The sequence below is a fragment of the Olea europaea genome, chromosome 9 (genome assembly GCF_002742605.1).
Source record: "Olea europaea var. sylvestris chromosome 9, O_europaea_v1, whole genome shotgun sequence".
In the NCBI taxonomy this organism is placed as follows: Eukaryota; Viridiplantae; Streptophyta; class Magnoliopsida; order Lamiales; family Oleaceae; genus Olea; species Olea europaea.
The window spans coordinates 4,641,673-4,663,772 of record NC_036245.1 but is presented as its reverse complement, the minus strand read 5'-3'; the positions used below and the strand labels follow the sequence as shown (position 1 = coordinate 4,663,772).

The 22,100-nt window shown below is 33.8% G+C and overlaps 2 protein-coding genes and 1 long non-coding RNA gene across 3 annotated transcripts; 1 reads left to right on the top strand and 2 right to left on the bottom strand.

The window, feature by feature from the left end:
• Positions 1–573: 573 nt before the first annotated feature.
• LOC111399847 (putative late blight resistance protein homolog R1B-16) lies at positions 574–1,752 on the top strand. The gene is made up of 2 exons (XM_023027340.1): positions 574–1,297; positions 1,340–1,752. Exons 1-2 carry the CDS (start codon positions 574–576, stop codon positions 1,750–1,752), a joined length of 1,137 nt encoding a protein of 378 aa, XP_022883108.1.
• Positions 1,753–8,792: 7,040 nt separating this feature from the next.
• Positions 8,793–13,893, bottom strand: LOC111399467 (protein bem46-like). The gene is made up of 8 exons (XM_023026777.1): positions 13,478–13,893; positions 12,535–12,570; positions 12,333–12,411; positions 12,171–12,225; positions 11,895–12,011; positions 10,355–10,519; positions 9,658–9,889; positions 8,793–9,119 (listed from the first exon to the last, which is right to left on the bottom strand). The coding sequence occupies exons 1-8, from the start codon at positions 13,713–13,715 to the stop codon at positions 9,103–9,105; spliced, it is 939 nt and encodes a 312-aa protein (XP_022882545.1). The 5' UTR covers positions 13,716–13,893; the 3' UTR covers positions 8,793–9,102.
• A 6,026-nt stretch (positions 13,894–19,919) lies between these two features.
• Positions 19,920–21,025, bottom strand: LOC111400038. Its single transcript, XR_002703822.1, has 3 exons — positions 20,631–21,025; positions 20,233–20,535; positions 19,920–20,106 (listed from the first exon to the last, which is right to left on the bottom strand). It is a non-coding gene; the product is annotated as an uncharacterized LOC111400038 (long non-coding RNA).
• Positions 21,026–22,100: the final 1,075 nt, after the last annotated feature.

The following is a 22,100-nucleotide window of genomic DNA, read 5'->3' as shown; positions in this document are numbered from 1 at the left end:
AACAATTTCTCAACAATATCATATTCGGGAAATTCTTCTTAGCCTTTTAGAGGACATTGGTGTTCTTAGTGATGAGTTGCGCAAAGAGCGTTATGAACAACTAAAAGAACGTATATACAAAAGTGGGCCGGAGATATCTAATTGTAGTGGATGATGTGTGGAGTACCAATGCTTGGAATGACATAAAAATGTTATTTCCAGATGACAATAGTGGCAGTCGAATCCTATTGACGACCAGACTAATACATGTAGCTGATTATGCCAGCTCAATTAACACTCATCACCTGATGCGTTTTCTAAACGAGGAAGAAAGTTGGAACTTATTTTATCAAAAGGCCTTTCAAGGACGATATTGCCCTTCTGCGTTGATGGATTTCGGAATGAATATAGTAAAAAATTGTCAAGGACTTCCATTATTAATTGTGGTGGTTGCTGGACTACTTGTGAAGGACAATAAGCCACTAGATTACTGGGAGTATGTTGCCGAAAATTTAAGCTCAATAACAGCAGAAAAAGATGACCACTGCTCAGAACAATAACTTGCCTTCTCATTTGAAGCCATGTTTTCTTTACATGGGAGTTTTCCCAGAAAGCTATGAGATTCCTGTATCTAGACTAATCAAATTATGGGTCGCTGAGAGATTTGTGGGCCCATTTGTAATTGAAACGGATAAGGTTGCAGAGAAATATCTTATGGAACTTAAAGGTAGAAATCTTATTTTGGTTGGACAAAAAGGATCTGCTAATGGAAAAACTAAAACCTGCAGAATGCATGATCTTTTGAAAGAGCTCTGCGTGAGGATGGCTCATGAAGAGGATTTTCTTTATGTCAAGAGCAGGCATCAGCGTTTCCTTCTAGAAGAGGCAAGTTTCAAGCGCCGTCTGAGTATTCACCATGATGCTTCATATAGTGGCAGTAAGGAGGACATTACAATGCAATCAATGTATAATGTCCGTTCATTTATTTATAATGGTTGGGATGATACTCGATTACATTCTTATTATTATTTTGGTTGTCGATTGCTGAAGGTATTGGATATGGTGGGATTAGAGCTTAGCGGGTTCCCACAGGAAATACTACTACCAGTTAACTTGAAGTACATTGCTCCCATTTGTCATTCTGTGATTCCAGCTTCTATTACTCTCCTTTGGAATCTACAGACTTTAATTATTGAAGATCCAGGGGGAATTGCAAGTGAACTGCCCATTGAAATTTGGAGTATGCAAAAGTTGAGGCATCTCAGATTCTCTCGAGTCTTCCTGCCTGCTCCTTCCTCGTTTTCCCCAAATGCTGAAAGTATTTTCCTTCTATAAAATCTAGAGACACTGTCTGTGTTAGACGATTTGGATTATGACATTAGTAAACTAACTTCAAACTTAAAGAAATTGGGAATTCATTATAATTCCAAGTCATCTCACTCTCTCAACCATTTTTTCCATCTCCAGAAACTAGAAACACTGAAGATTCTCTTTGACAGGCCAGCAGATTCCACTTTTGCTCGGAGCATCAATTTACCGTCAAGTCTCAAAAAGATAACTTTGAAGCGTGGTAGAATTGATTGGGAATACATGAGTATTTTTGGTTCCTTGCCCAATCTAGAAGTTCTGAAATTGCGTGAGTTTGCCTTCCGGGGCAGTGAGTGGTTACCAAATCAAGGGGAATTTCTCAAACTAAAATTCCTGTTCATTTGGGAGACAGATTTGGTGCACTTGTTACCAACAGTAATCATTTTCCATGTCTCGAGCACCTAATCCTAAGGAATTGCTCGAATTTGGTAGAGATTCCATCTAGCATTGGGGAAATACCGACACTTGAGATAATTGAGATAGATTCCTCCAGTCCCCCCGTTGTGGATTCGGCTAAGAGCATACTAGATGAGCAATGAAACCTAGGAAATGATGGCCTTCGAGTTTTCATCCATCCAACAAAAACAAAAGTCTATCCACTAAAATTTGGGGTAAATCAATTCCTCATCCTATAATTGTATTTTACTTTCTTAATTTTTGGATACACCATGGCTGATATTGATTAACCTGCCAACAGGTCCAGCAAGATGAATCAGGTCGCTTTCATAAACGTGAAACCAAACTTGAGGGTTTAAAGGTATAGATCAATTCCTTGACCAATATTTGTATGTTACTTCAATATTGATCACCAATACATGAAGCAAAATTGTCATAAAAAAATTAGGATCCATTTTGAAGTAGACTAGCATCATTTTAGTTAATAGTTGAAAACTATCAATGTCATCCCATTCACAAGTCTCTATTGAGCAACTACTCACCAAGGATTATGCAGTGTCAGGCTAAAAAAGCAAAGTCTGGAAGCAGCTCCCATTCTTAGGAAATTTTTCTCCAACTCTACCTTTGAAAATGGATTGACTGAATTCTGAAACGCAAAAACATTGGGAGATATCTCAGTAATCAACTCTACCTTCTTCCAACACCATAAATGCCTTTTTTAGTTTCATCACTTATGCAATTTCTTGTTTGTAATTTGACATTATTGAGATTGTATTCTACTTTTATAGGGTTTTTAGTTTTGGATTGTACTTTGTTATTTTGATTGTTCTGTACGACATTATTGATTTCGCTTGTCTTTACAGTATTTTATCTTTTTAAAATGAATGATTCAGCATTTGATGTGTTGTACTAAATTTCCAAGTTTTGTGATTTCCTGTTTGCATACTTATCTTTCTATTGAGTAATAAAACTTCATTCACTGTTTCACTAAGCAAAATGTGTGCACTTTCTTATGATCCTGTCGTGATTCTTTTATGATATTATAAAATGTGAATCATGTCCTTAGTATATGAACATGGGGGCACACACATATATTTGTTAGTACGCCTCTAACCAGTGAGAACAACATCAGCATATCCATCCCATTTCATATGTAATGTCAAATGGAACGGAACCTCGACTGAGCATGCCATGCATGATATGAGCCAAGTTTATTACAATAATTTGCTGTATTGTGTAACTTCATAAGATGTAATGTCATCTAATATTTTGTTCATCAAATGTCTTTTGATTGAGATGCTAAAATCGAGATATTACTTCTTACTGCATATTGTCTTGCTTAAAAGTACGTTTTAGGTGCTTATTTGTACGATACATATATAGCCATAATACATATTGTCCTTTTAAGTGGAGCTAGGGGTGAACACGATTCAGTTGGTCGATTTTTGAACTATTTTCTATTTAAAAAATCTCCAAACAATATCATTTCAATTTTCAAATCAAACTAACTTTTAAGGTTCTGTTTACTTAGTTATTTAAAGTTTACACATCTCAAATAAAATAAAACATAAAATCTTGGTTCTCGAAGCCATTGATAATACCTTGAAGTTCACTTACTCGTATATAGTAGCAATGGAGATGTTGAATTGGAGATGAACTTTTGTAGACATTCTCTAATTAGTCTGTACCAGTAGTGAGCACATATGTTGCATGTCTTATGTATAATATGAATGATAAGCATAATATTTCTAAAGCACTAATACAATTTTTGGAAGTAGTTTACATAATTGATATTGTTAAAGAAAAATTAAAATTGTTAAAAAGAATATATATATTATAAAATTACATATATAATGTGAAATTGTTGAATAAATTGAAATATACTATTTTGATTATAATAACTCTGTTTTATACACAATATTTTTTTCTCAACGTCTCACAACTTTACTTTTTTTATGCTTTTATTAAAACTTCTACTATTTGGATTGAAACTACGTGAAAAAGTGCGACATGTATGGACTTGGAAAGAAAGTGGAGAAATGATCCATGACGATTTTAGTCCAATAACGTAAGTGGAGAAGTTCTTTGTTCTTATTTTTCAAGAAATTCTTTCTAATTTTCAAATATTTATGTAAGACGTGTCTTAATATCATATAATTTGGACAAGTCGGAAGGAATATAAAAAATGATTTTTAGGGTGTGACCCTAATTCTATTTGGAAGATTTGGGAATTTTATTTTAAGTCGACTTGATAATTCTAGTTAAAGTCTATTTGAAATTCTAGTTGGAATTCAATTTTGGAGTATATGATTTGATTTGGAGTCCAATTTGCAATAGGAAAGGAAGAAATCATACAAGAAGAAGAAAGCATTGCATCGAACTCGCTGCGTGCTCAACATCCGCTTAAGCACTCAGAACAGGGGTGCCAGCGCTCGCTGTCCGCGAGGAGGTCGCTCAAGCGGTTGGCTATTGCTCGAAATCTGCCAGATCATCGCTTAAGCGGCAATCTGATCCGAGGAATGTTTAGATCGCTATGTTGGCATATTTTTTTAATCCTATCTTATCCTAAACACTCCAATATTGTATAGACTTGTTATACTTGAACTTCACCTCATCTTAGGCTCTTTTTTGCATTGTATATATGAGGGGTAAACCTCTAGAAAAATCAATGCTAACATTCTACACAATAATTTGTAATCTTCCATTATTGATATTAATATAATTCTCATTTTTTTTATTGTGGTACTTTTTACCACGTAATTCATGAGTTCGTGTTTGATCTTCATATTGCCATATTTCTTATTCCAGTTTATTATTTCTTAGCAAGTGGTAGCGATTCGGTATGAATTCTTAACAAGTGGCATCATAGACAGGTTCGATTAACTCAGTTTGAGATTTGGTTTTTTTGTAATGGCAACTATAAAGTATGATATTTTGCTTTTGGATCGCAACACCACATTTTCAATTTTGCGGGTAAAGATGTGACCAGTGCTCGCTCAGATTTATTTCGATGATGTGTTGTTGAAATTTAACAAGATATTCTCAACTTGGACTATGGAGGAAAAACAATGTAAGGATCGAAAGATCCTATCATAGATTCATCTTTATCTTTTGAATCATATTCTTTAGGACGTTTTAAAAAAGAAAATATCCTCTACATAATGGTTGAAATAGGTCATGGATGATGAAAAGTCTAACCAGCAAACTGCATTTGAAGCGACGTTTGAATTCTCATCATATGGCAAAAGGTACATTACTAGAAGATCACCTAGCTACTATTAAGGACATCATCATTGATTTGAAAACTTTGGAGGTTAAGAATGATGAAGAAGATTTAGTGTTGATATTGTTGTGTCCGCTACCTACTTCATACATGTCTTTTAGAGACGTGATCTTATATATTCATGATACTTTTACCATTGAAAAAGTATATGATGCTCTATTTTCAAAGGAGAAATACCTAGTTGGATCTGACTTGTTGCTCATTATGGTTATGTGAGGGTAGATTAAGGTCTAATTATAGTAATAAAGTTTGTAATTATTGCAAGAAATGGGGGCACATTAAGAATGATTGTTATAAGTTGCAAAAGAAGAATAAATTAGTTGTTGTAAATCAAAAGGAAAAACAACCAAAAATTTCAGGTGAAGCTGGTATTGTAGAAGATTGCTACAATCATGGAGAACTTTTGGTTATTTCTAACGGCAACTCCAAAACTGATAAGGATTGGATTCTTTGGAATTTGTTTCCAAAGGTGTTGGGGTAATAGGAAATAATACACCTTATAGGATAACCAGTATTGAGAGGTTCCAATTATATGTCTTACTTGGTTCTACAGAGTTTTTGGACATTATTAGCAAAATTTAGGAACTTGGGTGGATTTTATGTTTGACTTAGTACCGTCGGAGTTCGGTTTAGCATACTAAAGAATACATCTTAGTCAGGCTCAGAAGTTTAAAGATAAGTTTTGCCACCATCACCAGCGATGCCTCGGTATTCAATTCTTAGAGATAGACATGGGAGTGATACTAGGCCTCCACAAAAATTCGGTGCTCTTGTGGCTAATTAGAGAAACTTTGGTACACAAGATAATCTTGCTAACCAGTGCTTAGAATTCAGTTGATACTCAGTTATTGAGTTTGGTTTTTTGGAAGAGGTGGATAATTTTTTTGTTGCAGGATTTTTTGTGGAGAATTTTTCTTGAATAGTTAAATTTTACTCCTTACTGTGGAATTTGTCTCCGGGTGGAAAATTTTTGAAGTTTTTTCAGTGTAGTGGAATTCGTGTCAAGGTAAATATTTGTTAGAATTAAAGTGTGATCCAAATTCTATTTGTCAAACTATTTGGGAATTATATTTAAAGTCTAATTTGCAATTCTAGTTGGAATTCAGTTTGAGAGTTTAATTGGGAGTTGATGATTTATGTTGGGTTTGAAGAAGATTTTAAAGAGTCTAATTTGCAATAGGAAGGGAAGAAATCATGCAAGGAGAAGAATGCATCCCATCGGTGCTTACTACGCACTCGAAATAGGGGTGCTAGTGCTCGCTATCCGCGAGGAGGTCGCTCGAGCAGTGGGCCATCGCTTGACGTCCATCAGACCATCCCTCGAGCAACAGTCTTATCCTGTGAATGTTCAGTTCACGATTTTGATAGATTTTTGAATCCTATTTTTTCCTAAACACTCCGTTATTGTATAGACTTGTTATAGTTGAATTCCACTACATCTTATACCATGTTTAACACTATATATATGATGTGTAAATTTCTGAAAAAAGTTTTACCTACATTCTACACAATAATTTGTAATCTTCCATTATTGATATTAATAAAATTCTCCTAGTATTTTTTACGACGTAAATCTCATATTATTATTTGATTTTCATATTGCTATACTCCTCGTTCCAGTTTAGTATTTCTCTACAAGTGGTATTGGTTCGGTACATAATTCTTAACATTTTCTATAGAGTAAATTTCATGTGGTCACAGAATTCTGAATTGGCAAATTTCAACTTTAGTTTAGTTTGAAATTTTGCAACATAATAATCTAATACATATAAAATCTACGCAGAAAAAAAAAATACATATAAAAAACTGTTTTTTTACCAAAAAATAAAATAAAAAATACCTTAAAAAAAGCTCTTGGGCCTGAGGGGGGAGGGCTACAGCGCAACCCCCCCCCCCCCCCCCCCCCCCCCCCCCCCCCCCCCCCCCCACCCCCCAAAATCCAAATACACACAAACATATACACACACACACAGATATATATATATATATATATATATATATATATGAGAGAGAGAGAGAGTACTAGCTCGCTTAATTCCAAATTATTTTAATTATTCTAGTTAAATATTAAATTGCTTGAGTTTGAATCATGATGCCCATGCACAAAGATTACTGGATACAGGGACGGATCCAAGATTGGATCCACGACGGGGCTACAAAATTTCAAATCGGGCTACTACGTGGAAATTTTTTTTTTACACATAAAAAAATGATTTTTTACCCAAAAAAATAAAAAATACCTTAATAAAAAAAACTCTTGGACCTGGGGGGGGGGGGCTACAGCCCCCCCCCCCCCCCCCCCCCCCCCCAATCTGTCTCTGATCCACCATCCATTCAAACGTTACTGACGTGAATTTTGTTAAATTGAGAGCATGAGTATCAAAAAATACACAGTGAGATAAGTACAATTAAAAATTCCAATATAACATTAAAAATAAAGGAATTGTTGACCATACAATCATAATTAACAAATTCCTCTCACTTAGTCATAATTTTTTCGTGCTACGCTCTCTGATCTATTGTTCAAACAGGAGCAAAAGGGAAAATGATTATATGAGAGGAAGATATTTGAATTTTCATGCCTTTATTCTTTTAGAAGGGACTAATTATAGATTTTGTCATGGTTTTGGAAGTTGAAGGTAACGGGGTCTTTTCAGTGAATGACAAGTGGTGGGTTTGTAACTAATTTTGTTATACACTTCATGTATTGTTCATTAACTTACGCGTCCTATATTCATTGGTTTTAAAGTTATGCTTGAATTATTTACGCACACATGTTGCTTTGTGATTTCTCCTTGGGAGGTAGCTCACCTTCTTATGTGTGAACTCCTGAATTTACTCTTAGCCTCGCGCTTTCAAGTTTCGCATAGGAAGATTACATTTTTTATTGTTCATTTCGTCTTATATATCCTTGTTCAATAAATAGTCCCTTAAGTTCGAGCGTAATTATTTATATTTGCACTACGGACTTGATATCCTGTAATTTTTTAGTTTGGTTGTATGCATTCAATGATAATTAATGTCCGGTTAGATGAAATATAAAAGGCCAGTATTACGGCAAAGGAAGGTCATTCTCTGCAGCCCTCCCTAAATCCTGTGATGTAACAAACTGCTTGTATCAAGTAGTTGATCGGATTTGTGCTGAAGGTATTTCAATAACTGGAGATGGAAGTAAATTTTGATAATGTTAGCAAACACATAATTCTTCTATACATTTTGTCCCTTCTCAATTATGGATGCAGTTTATATTCATCTAATTTTCTTGAAATAAAACAAATGGAACATCTTTATGTTTATTAATGTTCGTTTTGAACTGATCTGGTGAAAGACTGATGTGGATGAAGACTTCTCATTTCAACAACCCTTGATTCTCATTACAAAGGATGTCAATGAACAATCGAAAATAATGAAGGACGAGAAGAAAAAAGCCCAACGAGTATAGGGTAAAGGAATTAGATGGAGAAAATGAAAGCTCCAGTAATGTTATCTAGTACCAGTGATCTTACACCACCGGTCTAAGTGACATTAAATAATAGGCACAATTAAATGAATCAAATAATTCTAGATTTAATTGAATCTATCAGATTATGACACTTAGACTAGTGCTCTAACATTAGTGATGCTAAATAATGGTATACATAAAAGAATGATAGATGTAAATAGCCACACATTTTTATTTTTATTTTTAGTTTTAACGAATTGTGGGTAGTGGACCCCACTCGTGCAAATAGCATTACTCCGCATACATGCATACACGAGAGCCAAAGAGGTGAAGGGAGAGCTGCTGACTCCAATACCAAATATAAATGTGAGATTATTTTGTTTTCTATTTCATACAATTACAATCAGTCTGGCTTAGATGTTGAAGCATGTAATGTAATATTAGGTACACCCAAAGCTTCAATACCGTTATGGTCTAGTGAAAACTGTGCACCAATGTGGATGTCCACAAGAATACATATGAGAAACGCAGCAGCTGCGGTGGACAATCACAGAAAGCTTTTCGTCGCTGCAAAATGGAAAAGAAGGGAAAAATTGTTGAACCCTTGGGACGCCCAAGTATTACACGCAGCAGATCACCTTGCCTCAAAATCTGACAGAATTAGAAAATAATGATATGACAATAGAAACTACATTATTAGTATGAAGAAACTTGTATTTCCAATAATCCTCCTTGCTTAAATAAATGGCAGTTTATAGACTTTAATCAGATATACGGCAGGGGAAAAAAAATCGTATTTGAATAACGTGAAAAGATAGAGGTATCAGTAGATGACGCTTAAATATATAATAACATTACTATTGACTAGAATACCAGGTGAAATCCTTGAGTAACCAAAGAAACCTAAAGGAAATTTTTGGCAGCAATTTATAGTAATTAATATAAATAAAAGAACTGGGGTAACATTTTCAGCAATATTTTTGAAATTATAATTCTTCTTTTGATTTGCTTATTAGTAGAAAAGCAAGATTTAAGGACATAGTTTGGCCAGAAGAATGCAGTTGCAGAAAGTGCTTTTCATGACTTGTTGCATCGAGTTAAAATAAACAATAAAATATCTTTGGTCACATGGGAGGTTAAAAGATGCAGGCTTGAAAAAGGAGTCGGGAATAGGAAATCCAAAACTTACCTTGCTTAGAGTCACTATTCTTCTGTGGAACAGTTTTTTCCAAGAACTCTTGAATTGTGCTCCAATATCGATCACCACCAGACAACCATGTATCCATATGCATGCCATTAGGGAATTCAACAAATGAACATTGCTGATTGCGTGCAGCTGCTTTAGCATATAACATCTGCATGTGGGACGGTGGAACCATTTCATCTTGCAGTCCAGAGAGGAAAAGAATTGGTTGTTTGATCTGCAATTCAAAACGTCAGCAGAAATAAGAACAATATTTAGCTGAACAGACAAGATTTTACCTGTCTGCATTTATTAATCTTGCCTCTTGAACCTAGAAATCACATTCTATCCAAAACTTACATCATGTGAAAGTCGACTGTAAATGTAGAAGGGTGCAGGAAATAAATTATGTCAACTTTGTAAACATAAAACAAACTTGCCATCAGATACCTCTCTGCGTATCTTCCTAATAAAACATCAAAATTAATATCAACTGAATCACATGCCATAAAAAGGCTCACCATATGCTTTGCCTACATGTATTTCTTTAGCTACTCAAAGGTGTATAGTCTGAAGGTGATTCCAAAGAAGTCAAAAAATTAGACCTTCCAGGTCATGGAAAATAACTGCCAGGTATGCTACGAAGTATCTTCATAATAATAGCAGAGATTCAGAATAAGAGTAGCACGACTTGCAATCTCACCTCACCAATGACATCAATGGTGTTCCATGGAGAGCGAACCAGAAAATTAAGAAGTCGGGGACCCTTTGAGCTACTTTTCCCAATAAACCATTTAAGAAAGGGTAACAAAACGCCAGCCATATCCAGGATAGAAGTAAAAGTGTTCTCCAATATTATTGCAGCCACCTGCAATAATCGATACACCAAAGTTAGTGTGAGTCAAAATTGGCATATCTCATATTTAAACTAAGAATTAGATTAAACCGATTTAGTATGAGAGGACTTCCAGAGATAAGTACAGAAAAATGATATCTTGATTGAATGGACAAAGTGATGAAAAAGGACATTGGCACAAATAAACCATACATAAAAACAAACCACAAAGAGCAGTACAATAATATTATCCAGATGGAACATGCAGTGCATAAGATGCACCAGGTAACAATTATCCCAACACTTATCACTTATAACATAAAACCATTCTGACATTCTGATGGCTTATTCGAATAAGTTGAAGTTAAGAAATGACTTGGTTGACAAAGTAGGCGAAACTAAAATATACCAAGAGAATAACCAGAACCTACTTGTCCAAGTAGCATTACTACCCACTACCCAGTAAATGGGAAAACAACTATCCATATGCTTTGAAAAGATTAATTTGAGAGAGAGAGAGAGAGAGAGAGAGAGCCTGCTCAGAACAGAAACAAAAGGCAACATAAAAACGTTAACTATAAACCAAGCGCTAACACATCTGTTCTAGCGGATGAGAAATTTATAATGTACAAAATGCTATCCCTCCTTACATTTTTTCAATCTATATCCAACTTAATCAATTTCTTGTGCATAAAATCAAGCAATTTTCTGATTTATCATCAAGCTTGTTATTGCTTTTCAATTCATGCTTCCAGCTACTAATGAAAAGATAAATAGCAATAAGAACCATAAACTTGTAGGGAAAAAGTAGCCTTATATTTAAAGTTCTAAGAACTTCAACCAATAATTTTGATGTTAATGATTCGCAGAGCCCAATTCAACCTTCACAAACACACGTGCACACGCATGCACACCCCACCCAACAAAGAAAGAAAGAAGAAAATAGTTAAAATAAATAAAACTGTCATATACAATATAAAAGAAGTTTCTTCTAAAGAAGACTTTCTACCAAATAATGTTATATTGGAAGGGAAAGAGGCCATGCTTTTATTTTGAATTGGATGTTTTTGATAAGAACTTCCAAAAATTACCACACTTGACAGAAGATAAAATATTTATAGGAATATTAAACTAGAACCCATCATCATAGACCCCAACCCGGTTACCCTTTACACAACGAGTCTGTTTACTTTAAGTATCCCCCAGCCACCACCCTCATCCCTACACTGGTTCTCAGCTTTTTCTCTGACCAAGCAAGAGTCTGCGCGGACTTTAAAGCTACTATCTTGGAAATAATCATGAAAATGCTTATTCCCTATACAGATAAACTTATAATAAACTTAAAAAAATAAAAAATTGAACCAAGAAAAAAGGGGAACTTCAATAAAAGCAAACCTGGAATCATTACCTTGTCAGGGTTGTTTTTGGTAAGCACAGCTCCAACAGCTCCCCCAAGTGACCTTCCAAAGACTATTATTCTTGATGTGTCAATATCTGTCCTCTGAAACAAATGATCCAGTGCAGCCTGCTCAAACAGAAGATGCCATTATTACAAACTATTCGTGTTTACTTTATCCCCCATCCCCCAAAAAAAGTTAATAGGAAGTGAAAGAAAATGATGATAGCACCCATTGCAAGAAGTTGAAATGCCATGTTAAGTTAAACCCAGTGGCCAGAAACAAACCTGAGCATCCTTTGTAATACCAAGTTGTGAAGAGAATCCCTCACTAGCTCCATAACTGAGTACCACAAAATCAACAAAACAGATATTCAGTTAGATAGGTATTCACCTAGTTAACAACATTACCTGACAAACCATCTAAAGGAAAAAACTACAATAACTTACCCTCTGTATGAAAGCATGAAAACATTGCATTGCAGTCTCTGTAACATTATGCGAACCATTTCAAGACGATGGGCGATGTCTGCATTTAACTAGTCAAGGCCTCAAACGAAAATAAATCTAACAAACAAAATTCAAAAAAAGTCTGCAGATGCAAGAAAAGGAACAACAAAATATTTTGAGTTTTCAGAAAACAAAAGGATACTTCCAGCATTTTCCTGGAAAAAGAGAATGGTAGGACCTGCAAACCCAATGACATTAGGAACTAAGTGCAGTGAATCCCATTAAGACGTTACCAAATTACTTTATGCAATCCACAATATAAATAAGAATAAGAAAAAAAAATTGATATACTCAACAGCAGCTGACATTTCCCTTTATGCATTTACTATTTTTTTTCTCAAGAGCTCTACTTACAACAACTATCATCTCTTCGAACTGTTCTTTTAATATTTCCTTTTCGTGGTTGAATTGAATGTTATTGGTGCCTAATTCCTTTAAATTCACTGTTCCCCGAATCATCAACGGCATAATGCTACACAAAACTTCACAGGCTTATTGTGGACCTTCACACTTTAAAAAAATGCTTGGAAAATACACCAACTTTCATAAGAAATTGATCAACACTTGCTAATACCCCAAGTGACTGCAATAATACTAACCTCACATACAAAAGCATTATTTCTAATTTCTATCGATCCAACAGTATGAAGTTTTAGTCCTACTTTGCTAAAACCCACTTATCTTGCTACCAAAGAAAAAAAAAATTGAAAACAAAAGTAAAAGAATGAAACTCAATCACACCCATTTACTAGCCCTCCAAGTATTCCCTACTGAACTCAAATCATCTCAAATCAAACTAAGCTGCAGTCTAATTGTGGTCTTGAGGTTGGAATCAGAAAAAATCCCTTCAGATTCAAAATCATTTCTCCTGGATTCCGCTCCCACACCAGCAATCATATTTTTCAAAGAAGTCAATGAGCCGCGCCCAAACTACACAAAAATCACCATCCAAATCAAATCAAATTATGATCAACTTCTAAAAAACCCTAAAATTTAATCATTAATCAAACACCTTGATCCCACCTACAATTACGCTTAAATCAAAACACGTATGAACACAGTTAAATTAAATTCATAGTTAAGACCTCGGCAGTCGGGGAATAGCTTGATGAACCAGGAATGGAGTCTGACGCCATCGGAGGATCTGAGCCACACATCCTCGTATAGGAGGCGGAGGCGGGCAGGGGTCATAGGATAGGACTTGGTTAAACCAGGCACTACCGGCACATACACTAACTTCTCCTGGAACGCCACCAGCAAAGCCATCCCCGCCACCACTATTCCACCCACCCCATACAGCAACACGCTCACGTACGACACCATCTCCCTTCGTCGCCTCTTCCAAATCACTTTCTCTCTCTATATAGACGTGTATGTATATGTAAGCATGTAGGGACTTGAATTTTATAGTGGCAAAAGGGAATTGCAGGCACTGCAAACACGATGGCTGTGAAATTGTGCCAGTTCAACTTCTCGCTTTTCACACTTCTCTATGGGGGGAATGAGTTGGTGAATTAAACGACGACGTTCGGAACAAAATTTGGAAAAGTCGATTAAGGCCCCTTTGAGTCCATTAATTCGGAGAAATGCATTGTGAAATAATGATTGATAGAGAATGTGTGACTAAAAAAAAGTAAGATTTTTTTTTATTAATATGTAATATTATTTTAATTAAAAATGAATACTGTGGAAAAAATAATGAAAAGGAATGTACAATAAAGGATGACAAACTGGGACTATATGGAAAAAATTGCTACAATTAAAATCGACGATTATTACAATTTTCAATAAAGAATTTTTTTTATATATATTTTTTAGTATAAAACCATTGAATCGAAACCAAATTTTGAGGAATAAATTCCTTAAAGCTCAAGTTTCGTCAATCACAAAAATTAAGAAATTCAAAATTCAAAAGTAATTCATGATAAAATCAAGCTATATCACCAAAATATGACACTCGCATAAGTTGAGTTCTCGAACAATTAAACTTGTGCTTTTATATTCCAATTGAAATTGATATCACTTTTATTGTCACTTCTATTAAAATCAATGTGAGAGTAGTTTTGAGACTCGATTCAATAATTGCTCCGAAAAATATTAAATTATCGAACAACATTTGACATAAACCAACAAACGAGCTGTCAAATTGGCCAACTAGTGGGCTAACGGAAGAGTTGATTTACAGATTTTGAACATCTTTGGCATAAATTTTTCAGAATTATAAGTTGATCAAAAAAAAATTTAGCTACAGATTCCTTAAGATCCACGAATTTTATATACTTTCATAACAATACATTCTTTGAAATAAGTACTTAAAAGCAAGCAATTTGAAGAAGATATTTCTTTTGCAGGTCATAAGGTTATCGAGGATGACGAAAATAAATAAGTGTAAAATTGAGTAACAGTCAAGAAAAAAAGAAGCCCAATTTAGTTCCTTTAATTTAATAAGATAAAAATCGAATTATCAAATGGTTACTTATTATGAAATTACACTAAGTAGTTATGCAATTATAAATGTCTTTGTTTGGGATATATCATTTGAAGCGAAAATAAATTATTATGAAGAATGTATGATTCAAAAGTAAGAAATTATAAATGCACGTGCATAATTATATTAATGAAAATGTACAATTGAATATGAGTTTAAACGAAAAATATTTTTCAACTAAGTTGGGTTAAAGTGTTAAACAAGCTCTTCTTTGCTTAAAAAAAATAAAAAGTAAATAAATAAATAAATAAATAAAATTCAAGATTCTCAAGATTCATGAACCCTTTTTATCCCGTCACTATTGAACATGCACTTTTTCCATTATTGGGTTAAATAAGAAACATTTAGGCAAGGGTATTTAGTATCAAAGGTTCTTATATTTCAATGTTATTGTGCAAAACGTTCATACCTTTCATTTTTTGACATTTTCGCCGTTATTTCAACGTTTCATTGTAGAAAATGTCATTTTCACCATTTTTTATTTTAAAATGACTAAAATACCTTCCTATTTAAATAAAACAAAAAAATAAAAAGAAAAATAAAAAATAAATTACAATCTTGCTCCTAAATATTTTAAAAAGTACAAGTAAGTCCAAATAATTATTAAAAGATCTAATAGTACAAAACGTTAATACGTTTGACTTATAGTGTACAAAACGTCATTACATTTCAAATTGGTGAAAATGACGTTTTCTGTAATGAGACGTGAAAATAATGATGAAAACGTAAAAAAAAAAATATATATATATATATATAATGAAATATATGAACGTTTTCGACAAGAAGTGTCAAATGTAGGGATTTTTTTGCTATTAGACCTTATAAAAATATTGAAAATTACAAAGGAAACTCTCTCTCTTCTATTCTTCTCCAAATGGGTCAACTACCTTAGAAGTCAAAAAACTCCAGCGACCCACCACCCAAACTGCTGGACCACCATACCACCGAAAAAGCCCTCAATTCACTCTATACATACCACCCAATGTCCAACCTTGAAACCTTCATGTTAATAGATTTATTCGGAATTGCAAACCAATATATCCAACTTGCGAATGCAAATACTAGCAGCATTACCTATTTTTTAGAGACCCATGTTATTTCTAACACACCAATCGACTATTCTCACTAGGACGCCTCTCTTCATGGTCTTAAAATATCGACAAATGGTTCAACAGTATGGAGGTTCGGCGATGGTTAGTTGAAGTTTTTTCACTTCTAATGTAACAGTCACATTTGGAGAAGAAGATAGAGAGAGAGAGAGAATTTTGTTATTTTTAATATTTTAATAAGGTTTAATAGCAAAAAAATCTCTAGATTTAACACTTCTTGTGGAAAACGTCCCTACGTTTCAATTTTTTTTACGTTTTTATCCATATTTCAATGTTTTATTGCACAAAACGTCATTTTCACCAATTTCAAACATATGGACGTTTCCACCATATAAGCCCAACATATGGATCTTTTGTGCTATTAGGCTTTTTAATAATTATTTGGACTCACTTGCACTTTTTAAAATATTTAAAATTAAGATTGTAATTTATTATTTAGTTTTCTTTTCTTTTTTTTTATTTTATTTAAATGAGAGGGTATTTTGATCATTTTACATTAAAAATGATAAAAATGACGTTTTCTACAATTAAACGTTGAAATAAGAGCAAAAATGTTAAAAAATGAAAGGTATAAACGTTTTACACAATAACATTGAAAGATATGGACCTTTTGTGCTAATTACCCTTTAGAAAAATACTATTTTGAAGGAGGAAAAAGCCATGAGTACAAGAAATTCTTGACAGAATTCCTATCGAAATTAATTTGGTCGTAGATAATTGGATTATTTTCTTTTTTCTCTTTCCATCTTCCAATCAATTTTTGTCATGTGCTATCTATCAAAGTTTTCTTTCAAATTTTATTGTACTTGTAACATAATTGTTTGAAGGAAGGTTACAAAAAAACTAGCAAAATCTAAAATAAATAAATAAATAAATAAACTTATAAACAAACATTAAATAGATCAATAAATCATTTCAGTAGCAAATACTATGACAAAATTTTTATCCATGATTAAAATTAGAAGAAAAATAGAAATCTTTCATATCGTTAATATCCCACTTCGAGTAAAGTCAAAAGAGCCTAGTAGCCGCCTTTATTGTGACAGAGAGAGCTTCTAAAAAGGAACGTTCAATCCTATCTCCAAAAAAAAATAATAATAATAATAAATTAAATTAAATTAAATTAAAAAAAAACATAAAAGACTTTAGGCTATAAAAAAAAAGACAAAAAACCTAATAGCCAATAATTAAAAAAAAAAACTCAAAAAGGCAACGGCCAACAAGCACTGGCTTAATCGCCAATGGCTGAGGCTTTGTAAGTGGAAGCATAAACCGTGAAAAATGATTCTTGAGTCATAACCTTCAATGTGTTTATTGAAGGCTTTTATATAAAGGATGGATCTTGGATTGAATTAAAGAGAGGATTGTAACGTGAAAATTTTTTTTTCATGTAAAAAACAGCCCAGCCCCCCTGTCTCTGCCTTATATGAAGCAGACTTTGGAGTTAACAAACTTAATATCACCCAACCGAAATCTAGAACCTCTCAGACATATCTAATATTTACGTCCAACCTATATAAATTAATCTATTAGTCGAGTATTTTTAGCACAAAACCTCTAAAACTGAAATAACGAAGCCAAGGATGAATTGCCTGGCTGTTGGGAGCCTTGCACATTATAAGTTCTCACCGGGCTATTTCCATAGTAGACAAGGCCACTAGTGCCTTGCATGGAAACAACCACATTGGACTGGTTAGTTGAATACCTACTTTCCGGCTGTGAGAAAATAACATCCACATTGCTGACCCTTGTAGCTTCGATTGGAGTATCATTCTTGCTAGCTTGAACGTGATGCGAGTACTCCATACTCAGGGAGTTGGAGGGATGAGTTGAGTCGAACTATGAGGTTTCTTTGTGCTGAGAAAGCGTCAACCCGACCCTCTAACTCTATTTAGAGCATGAAGATGTCGAGGCTTCGTCCAAATACAGCTGCTAATGGCATATACAACTGCTAATGGATTAGAAGGATGGAAATTCAACCATTCAAATTCACATTGGACAAAATCATGACAAAGGAAATGTTCTATCTTAAAAAATCAACATTGTTTAGAGAAGTAATTCAAGACCTTATTAGTTGGTCTATGTTTCCATTTTTAATCGATGTGGAATTTTTATCACTTAACATGTCCCTGCAAGATGGTGGCTCGTTTAAGCAGACCGATATTGAAATCCATATGCTCATTTATTGAGTCTTATTCTAATCGAATAGCTTGTTAGAGCCCAATAGACTCTAATATCATGTCAAGATTTAGGGTTTTATTTTAAAAGATCAACTTTGTTAAGAGTAGTTCAAGACCTTATTAGTTTGTTTATGTTTCCATTTTTAATCAATATGGAATTTTTATCCCTTAATACTTTGCATGTGTCTTCTCCTTCAGAGTATTCTATGATATTTTTTAGCATTGACATATATGGGACCATCATCTGGCATATCAACAGGCAGTGGCACTCGAATAGAGGCTGCACTCATAACCTGAGACTAAGCCCCCATTTGGCAGATACAGCTGCTAATGGCAGATACAACTGCTAATGGATTAGAAGGATGGAAATTCAACCATTCAAATTCACATTAGACAAAATCATGACAAAGGAAATGTTCTATCTTAAAAAATCAACCTTGTTTAGAGAAGTAATTCAAGACCTTATTAGTTGGTCTATGTTTCCATTTTTAATCGATGTGGGATTTTTATCACTTAACATGCCCCTGCAAGATGGTGGCTCGTTTAAGCAGACCGATATTGAAATCCATATGCTCATTTATTGAGTCTTATTCTAATCGAATAGCTTGTTAGAGCTCAATAGACTCTAATATCATGTCAAGATTTAGGGTTTCATATTAAAAGATCAACTTTGTTAAGAGTAGTTCAAGACCTTATTAGTTTGTCTATGTTTCCATTTTTAATCGATATGAAATTTTTATCCCTTAATACTTTGCATGTGTCTTCTCCTTTAGAGTATTCTATGATATTTTTTAGCATTGACATATATGGGACCATCATTTGGCATATCAACAGGCAGTGGCACTCGAATAGAGGCTGCACTCATAACCTGAGACTAAGCCCCCATTTGGCAGATACAGCTGCTAATGGCAGATACAACTGCTAATGGATTAGAAGGATGGAAATTCAACCATTCAAATTCACATTGGACAAAATCATGACAAAGGAAATGTTCTATCTTAAAAAATCAACTTTGTTTAGAGAAGTAATTCAAGACCTTATTAGTTGGTCTATGTTTCCATTTTTAATCGATGTGGGATTTTTATCACTTAACATGCCCCTGCAAGATGGTGGCTCGTTTAAGCAGACCAATATTGAAATCCATATGCTCATTTATTGAGTCTTATTCTAATCGAATAGCTTGTTAGAGCTCAATAGACTCTAATATTATGTCAAGATTTAGGGTTTCATTTTAAAAGATCAACTTTGTTAAGAGTAGTCCAAGACCTTATTAGTTTGTCTATGTTTTCATTTTTAATCGATGTGGAATTTTTATCCCTTAATACGTTGCATATGTCTTCTCCTTCAGAGTATTCTATGATATTTTTTAGCATTGACATTTATGGGACCATCATCGGGCATATCAACAGGCAGTGGCACTCGAATAGAGGCTGCACTCATAACATGAGACTAAGCCCCCATTTGGCCCCCTTTTCGTAGAATGGAAAGGGATGTAACAGTGTTTTTCTGAAAAATGAATAGTTGAAAAAGAAGGAAAAGTTTTCAATTTACGTGTAATATTATTTTATGATAAATTGTGTGGATGAAAATAGGAGAGAAAAAAATAGAATATAATGAAATAAAAATTAACAGGGGCCAAACGAAGCTGAATCTAATCAAGAATTTTGAAAATAATAACATTGTAAGCAAAGCATTAATTGAAATCAAAACAAGAATTCCTATTTTAATGTAAATAAACTTCGAGTTCAGAAAGAAAAAGAATAGTTTCTCCGTGACTTCCAATGAGTATTTCTGTTAATAAGACGAAGCAGCAAATAATTACAGTAAAAGTTTCAACACATTTATAATGCGATAATTGCATTTATCATGGTATGAGGTCCGTCGGCAGTGTATAACCCGTTGAGGTAATGGTCAGAGTAAGCATATGGATTCTGCATCTGTAGAAAGTTAATAGTAGCAAGTCTCTTAAGTAAGAGTAGTTTTAAAAATTAAGTGACTTTTTTTAGTTAAAAGTAAGAAAAAATAAAAAATCAAACAAGTTTGGAAAATAAAGTAACTTTTACCTTTTCTCCAGCTTGGCCAAAACATGTCATCGGCAGCAGCAGTGAAAATTGTTTTTATCAAATAAATGAACTATAAAACGAAAAGGACAAAGTTAATGGAAAGTCGATACCACCTGAGTCCAACAAAGCACATTGATCCTGAGAACTTGTCTTTTCCATCACAATCACTTTGTGACAAGAGCCTGTTGATCGAGTCGAGGACGAGTGTTGATCCTGGAGTTGAAAACTTCGATGTTAAGAAGGATATTCTGCTTTTGAACGGATGTTTTTCGATGATGTCTCAGCTAACTTTTCGTGGAAATTCTGCCAAGACGAGCAATTAATAGTAAACGAGGCATAAGTATACTAAACATGAGGATGTTCATTCACACTTTTCTTTGGGTAAGTTTTATACGTACAGCCATTACTTAGTAAAGTAGCCAAATCCCAAGGCATAACATAAGCTCTAAAAGCAACGATGGACACTTCTGGATTCACATTAGGCATTCGCTGATTGAGAAAAGGATAACATGAATACATTGGGTCACATCGATCATCTTGTATAATAGAGTTTATATAGCAGTATCGGAGCCTAAACCGGCATTTATGAATCAGTTTGGGGAATAAGAAGCAAAGAGTGGTGCACGGAAATAGGCACAATTTGCACAAAATAGTGAAATCTTACTACCAATTTTACTTGTGTCTAGCATTATTCGCATTGAAACTCATAAGGGAAAGAGGCCATCATAGAAAAACTCAAAAGAAACTAACATTCAATTTTTCCTTCTCCCATTCATTTTTTTCCATAATAGCAATGCAGTTGTAGATTGAGCAATCTTTCATTTCTTGATGTTTATCAAAAACAAAATCATTGCAACAAAGACTTCAGTGACTACAATAAACAACCTAGAGAAAATATATCTACCATGGTCTCATTTATGAAATAAACTATCAATCTACTCAAGCAAACCAAAAGGAATGAGATATTACATTTCCAAGTCTCTGGGATCTCACGAAGAAAAAATCGAATAAAGCAACATAAAAACCAGGCAGCAACCCAAACCTGAGCATAAAATTATCTTGTGATCACAATATCAATATGAAAAGGATAAAAAATCTATATATTTGCATAAAATAAGTTTGTATATCATAACAAATGACGAATTAAAAAGATTCACTTCCACTCACAAGCTAGACAAAGAGGTCCACTTATATTCGCCAGCCCAAGCGAACATCATATGGTTTGGTCTTTGTTCAATTTAAGTATACAACCATCTAGAAATAGTATTTGACGTCCAACATCATTAACAACAAAACTTTCATCAATGTGCTTATTAAACTTAAATACATATTCAAAAAAAAATTGAGAGTAAAGTTCGTAATTATATCAATGTTACAAACAACTCAAATTTAAACTAGTGGATTTTGATTCAATATAGAAGCTCGTGAATTTTTGTTTTATAATGTGATCTTAGAAGTAATGAAGTAATCACTTACCAAGAACGGATTACCTATTCATGGAATATTAGAAGGGATATTGTTTAATTTAGTTTCCAACTTTGAATGTTTATTTTAGGAAACATAATTACAGTTTGATTTTATAGCATTTCTTACCTAGAGTAAGATCTTTTTTCAAACCCTATGTAAGGGTTTTGCATTGTAATAAGATAATCTTCGATAATCCCCATTTTCATTTTTCCATCTCCTGTTCTTCTTAACTTACAATCTCCCTCCTACTACATTCCCCCCTTCTATTTCTCTCTCCATTCTTCTCTTATCTCCCATTTCCCTTATCCTCTAATTCTCGTATTGTATCCTGCATCAATTTGGTATCAGAACAAATTATCTTCCTTTGACCAAACAAAAGTCTCTTCAAAAGCCATAAACCA